The sequence below is a fragment of the Stegastes partitus genome, unplaced genomic scaffold, assembly GCF_000690725.1.
Source record: "Stegastes partitus isolate 25-593 unplaced genomic scaffold, Stegastes_partitus-1.0.2 Scaffold1983, whole genome shotgun sequence".
Classification (NCBI taxonomy): domain Eukaryota; kingdom Metazoa; phylum Chordata; class Actinopteri; family Pomacentridae; genus Stegastes; species Stegastes partitus.
Genome location: NW_007579714.1, coordinates 10023 through 15702, shown reverse-complemented (window position 1 = coordinate 15702; position 5680 = coordinate 10023). Strand labels below are relative to the sequence as shown.

Genomic DNA, 5680 nt, shown 5'->3' with positions numbered 1-5680 from the left:
GCAAATAAACTGTTAAACTTTACAGCAGAAATAAACACGCTGTCGTCGGTTTACGCGTTTTATTTTGTCGCTCTCGCTCGTTTCTAGTTTCGCATCACGTTGACGTCGATTCAAAACATTTTGTCGTCACTTTTGTGGTCGTTTTGTGGCGTGTAACTGTTCACAGTGTGAAGGTAAACTCTGCTTCATTAAATAAGCTTACTGGGTCAGTACCTACAGGGTAATCTGATTACTCCATCCTCCCCCAGGTACAGCGTCTGCCCGCCCAGAGACCTCCCCCTGTCTCCGGGGGTGAGGGACAAGTCCTCCCCTCTGCTGCCCACCTCCCCGTCCCTGCCTTTGTCTCCGGCTCTGTCCGACACCACCAAGACTCTGGAGGGTCTGCTGCTGTCCAAAGAAGGCTCCGCCCCCCTCAGGGCCCTCGCCAACCCGCCCGCCAAACGCAAGCTTCTGTCCCGGAGCCACCGGGGGCAGTACTTCAGCGGCCCCCAGCGCTGGCTCCGGGGCCACAGCGAGAACGCCACCGGGTCCCTGTGCGAAGGCGTCTACACCAAGCAGCCGGACCCCGACCTGCCGCTGCCGGACCCCGACCTGCCCTCGCCGCAGGGCAGCACCTACGTCAGCCACGCCTCCTGCGTCCTGGAGAGCCGCAAGGGCCGCCACCGGGAGCCGAGGCCCCACGTCCGGAGGATCTTCGTGGAGCCCTGCAAGGAGCCGAGCTGGGAGGAGGAGCAGGCCGGCGACGCCAGCGAGGCGGTGAAGGCGGCGGGCGTGTCAGTGGTGGTGGCGCAGGCGGAGTCGGGAGGTGAGGGGGAGGAGCCAGAGGGAGCCGCCGCCCAGGAAGTGGACTCTGACGACCAAACCAACGCGCAGGTGTCGGAGATCCTCAGCAGCACGCTGTAGGACACGCAGGTATTAAAGCTAACCAGGTGCCCAGAGCAGGGCGGGTCAGGTGTTCTGGTTCCGTTACGATGAAGAACAGCTTCGACCACAGCTAATGCTAATAGGAGCCGCTAGCAGGGAGAAAACAAAGCAAAGGAGGTTTGTTATCTTAGAATATGTGGAGAAGTTTACGTTGTTGATGTGGACGAGGACATGACGACAGCATAACATGCGTCCTGTCTGAGCTCAACCAATTAGCATTCGTCCTGAAACGCTGAATTTTTCGCTGTCGGTCATTTCTTGGCCAGGACCAGCACAGTGATGCATGATCCAGACAGTGAGGCACGGAGGCGGCAGCATCATGATATGAGGCTGAGATTTTTATATTTGGTTTGTAGAAACTGCCGCCAACAGTTTTTATTTTTTTAAACGAGACACGAACAATAAAGCTATTTTTAATTTTAAAAATATGAATATTTTAGGTTTAGATTTGTTTTGTTTTTTAATGGAGCCACATGTCACCGATGATGCATTCACAGACTGTCAGAAAGCTGGAAATTTGACGATTTATCCGTTTCTGTGGTGTAATGTTTTTGAAAAGGTGAATTCCTTTCTAACCTTTGCTGCAGGTTTTGTGCTTCAGAGGATTAACGGTTGCTTGCTGAACACCAGCTCACCTCCGTCTCTGTCTCTGTCTCCACCACAGCGTCGACTTTCCGGCCAGCAGCGCTCCGACCTCCGCAGATTGTAAACTGAACTAAAGTTGCTGGTTCAACTCCGCCAAGCCTCAGAACCCATGGCTTCGACTGTTACGCAGAAATAATCAATGCAACGAGAAACCGAGCACTGCTTCTCCAACCAGGAACTTTGCACACGACTCCGATCGTCGACCAAAAACGGACTAAACGGCGGCTTGACTCTTGGTTTCCTCCCCGGTTTGGTTCGACTCTCCCGGCGGCCGTCCTCAGCATGGATCTCCTCTACTTGAAGTGAATGTACAGTTCGTCTGTTCGTGGTCTCCTGTGGCGATTGAGCTTTTACTTTTAATGTGGTCGTATCAACTTGTGGTCGATTTAAAGAAAACGTATATATTTACCCTCCGAGCACGTGAGCTGCCTCAGTCACTGAACAGACCACTAAAGTATTTTTGTATTCTGGATTTGCAGATGTACTATTTTATTCGGAGCTGTGTTTTGTTGGCATGAAGTAGTTTGTAGCTGCTGGTTTCTTTGGACTGAAGCTTCGTCGTCCAGTTCGTGCCTCTTCAGGACGACCAGGCCGGCGGTTCGTTGGGCTTCGGCCTCGACCCGCCGGCCGGTCGCTCGGTCGACCCGACGCTGTTTGTGTTGTGCTGTTTTGTCGACTTTTTGTTTCTTCGGCTTCATCACCGTCGCTGCAGTGTTCTCGGAGGCTGGTGATGTGTTTTCTCTGCAGTTTTTTACTCACAACAAGCACCAAACCTGACTGACTGCGTTATGAAACAGTTGGATGTCACCCAGACGCCGATGATTCCCACTGGATCAGCGGCTCACTTTACTTCTCCCAGTTTAACAGAAGACTGTTTCCTCCAGTGAACACGTTTTAAAAATCATTCAGAGCCCAGAGTAGAAATACGAAGCACCTGAAGGGATTCTACCTGTGACCGCTGACAAAGTGTCTAAAATGAGGCACGTTTTGTCCAAAACTAGTTGAAAACTGTCAAAAATGACTCAAGATTTCTTTAAAATGGCTCTAAAACTATCGGAAGTTATGCAAAATACCAAGTGCTCTCCCAGAATAGTCTTCCTAAATGACTCAGCGTCCAAACTGTCTTTGAATTTGTCCAAAATTACTCAGAATTTCTCCAAAATAACATAAACTGTGTTAAGTTGAACTGTTACTGTATTCGTCTAAAATAATATGAAAGTTGTAAAGATGAAAGTAAAACTACAGAACTTGTCCTAAGTGAGTTCAGATTGTTCAGAATGACTCGAAAATGGTCCAAAACAACAAAACTTGTCCCAAATGACTCAAAATATGTCCAGAATGAGTTCAGACTGGTTCTAAAATCAGTTCAAAAGACGACTCAATAATCATCTGAAATCAGTTTAACTTTGTCCAGCAGCACTCAGAAGTTATTTCAAATGAATGTCCAGACTTAGAATGAGTTGAAATTGTCCAAAATGACGAATACTTGCTCAGAATTACTCATGAATTCTCCAGAATCTCCTCAAATTCCATAAATACCTCAAAGATGACTTAAACGGACATAAACGTGTCAAAAATGACTCAAAAATTTCCCAAAAGATTCGTTCAGAATGATTCAAAAGTTGCTTAAGATTCGTTTGAACTTGTCTGAGATCAGTGTTCTCGTCCAAAATGTCTCCAGATTTGGTTTAAAACGAGTTAAAATGGTCCAAAATGAGTTAAAAATAAAAATAAAATGTACATAAACTTGTCCAACAGTAGTTAAAAAACAACAGAACTAGTCTATCTCTCTGTCCATGACGGCTCTAACGTTGGCCAAAGGTTCAAACTTTGTCCAGGTAACTTCCTAAATGTTTCTTAAGTTCCTGCTGTGGGGCCTGAATGCTAATAAAGATCTAAACTGGTAGTTTGTAATCTGACTTCAGATACAGTACTCTGCTGTGAGAAGTAATCTGATTACTGCGAGGCGATGCGGTCCAGCGGTACCGGAGGTTTGGGTGATTTGTCACAGCTGCTGTTTACTGTAAAACTGGGCGAGTCGAGAGCTGTTTGAACATGCACAGATTCTTTATGCACACTATTTAAAGTTTTAATGTTTGCACATTGCAACTATGGAATAAAAGCTAATTGAATATGGATGCAGTCGGGCATTAACTGGCAGCTTCTGTGTGACTGACTGTAAAGCTTCCTGTTTGAATGAGAGTTCAGCTTCACGACCAGACGTCCCTCAACTCTTTATTCCTGCTGAGTTTCATGAAAAGATCCAAACCAAGATCACGTCTGCTCGCTGACTTCTCTCCTGTCTAATCTGAGCAAAGCCTCGCGTGAAGAAGCACAGACTCCTACTGTTGTTATGCTAAGCTAGGCTAACTGCCTCCACCGTTATAAAGCAGTTTCATCCTGTAAAAAATGGACAATTAACATAAAAACTCAGATCAAAAGTCACCACGAGATCCAGATCTCACTGAACAAGCCTCCTGATAGAATCTGTTTTCACAGTTTGTCTCAAACACAAACCGTTTGAAGCGACAGAAACGGTTTCTACACTCAGAAAATCTACTTTTATGCAGATACCATTCAGCCTGAACAGATTTGTTCAGACGCAGACCTGATGTTGGTGTCAGTCTTCTCATGTAACGTCTCCAGATGTCAAACTGTTCCTGATTAAAACATTAAACTGCAGCTTGTTGGAACTTCAGCTTCACTTTTGTAGCTGCAGCCATCAGTTCTAACATTAGATCAACGTTTGGTCTTCCTCTTTCATTTATTGTCACCGCTGGTGTTTTTGTCCATTTGTCAAAATAACACAAAACTTTCTAAAACACAAAAACACAAATTGCACAATTGCCTGATTTAAACCTGACTTAAAGACCAAATTAAACCTCAGTTAAACCTGACTTAAGCTGATTCAAACCTCATCTAAAGCACAATTTGAAACTTTACTAAATCTTATTTAAGCTGATTTAAATATGACCTGAAACCAGACTTAAGCCTCAATAGACCTGATTTAAACCTCATTTAAAGCCTAAATTAATCCTGACTTATAGAGCCAGTATGTATCTTAATTTATACTTCATTTAAACCTGCCTTACAGCTGGATAAACCTGGTTTAAACCTGATTTAGAGCTGATTTGAACCTCATTTGAAGCCTAAAATAATCCACACTTAAAGCCAGTATGTACATCAATTTACAGATCATTTAAACCTGTCTTAAAGCTGGATTAAACCTGTCTTAAACCTGATTTAAACCTCATTTAAAGCCTAAATTAATCCTGACTTAAAGCCAGTATGTATCTTAATTTATACTTCATTTCAACCTGCCTTACAACTGGATTAAACCTGGTTTAAACCTGATTTAGAGCTGATTTGAACCTCATTTGAAGCCTAAAATAATCCACACTTAAAGCCAGTGTGTACATCAATTTACAGATCATTTAAACCTGATTTAAAGCTGATTTAAACCTAACCTAAAGCCGATGCGGACTTGATTAAGTTACGTGACGACCACAAAGGTGTGAAAACTGTTGGCTGCAGCTACGAAAACGAAAGCTGTCGTAAACAGTGGAAAGCGGACGAGTTTTATTTTGAAGCTCAGGTTTCAGAAGGTTTCTTGTTCATCCTCGGGAGCAGAATGTCGTTTTTCTGTTTGGCCTGGACTGTGACTCACTTTATTTGTTTCTCTGTTTCATGTTTCCTCCTCCAGTGTTTTGTGCAGATCCTAAAAAGCTGGAAAACCTTCTATCTGTATATTTTTGCATCGTTTATCCCGACAGGCGCCTGCGTCCGGGCCGGACTTTATTTATTTGCAGCTGCAGGACTGCGTTGAGAAAAGCTCACCTGGATGGATGTACTTTAACAGCTGAAATAAACTTTGTCTCATGTGGGTGTCGTGCACTTAAACCTGCGAGTTTGTCTTTTATCAGAAGCCGGTTTTCATCGCCGCCGTATCTGAGGCATGCTGGGTATGTGAGTCAAGCTCTGCCCATCAGGAGTAACGTGACACCGCCGACGCTGCAGGTGAGCTGCAGGTAAAGTCCATCGGTTCCTGTTCTATGGCAGGTGAAGCAGCTCTGCAGGCGGCGGGAGGTTTTATTCATGAGAGGCTCCGATT

At 45.0% G+C, this 5680-nt stretch overlaps 1 protein-coding gene across 1 annotated transcript in view; it reads left to right on the top strand.

Annotated features, from left to right (window-relative positions):
• ankfn1a (ankyrin repeat and fibronectin type III domain containing 1a) overlaps window positions 1–5469 on the top strand; it is a 116630-nt gene extending 111161 nt beyond the window's left edge. Inside the window, exons 24-25 of the mRNA XM_008303337.1 lie at window positions 249–912; window positions 1589–5469. Of these exons, the coding sequence (XP_008301559.1) occupies window positions 249–903 (655 nt within the window). The 3' untranslated portion in view covers window positions 904–912; window positions 1589–5469. The remainder of the gene's footprint in view (window positions 1–248; window positions 913–1588) is intronic.
• Window positions 5470–5680: the final 211 nt, after the last annotated feature.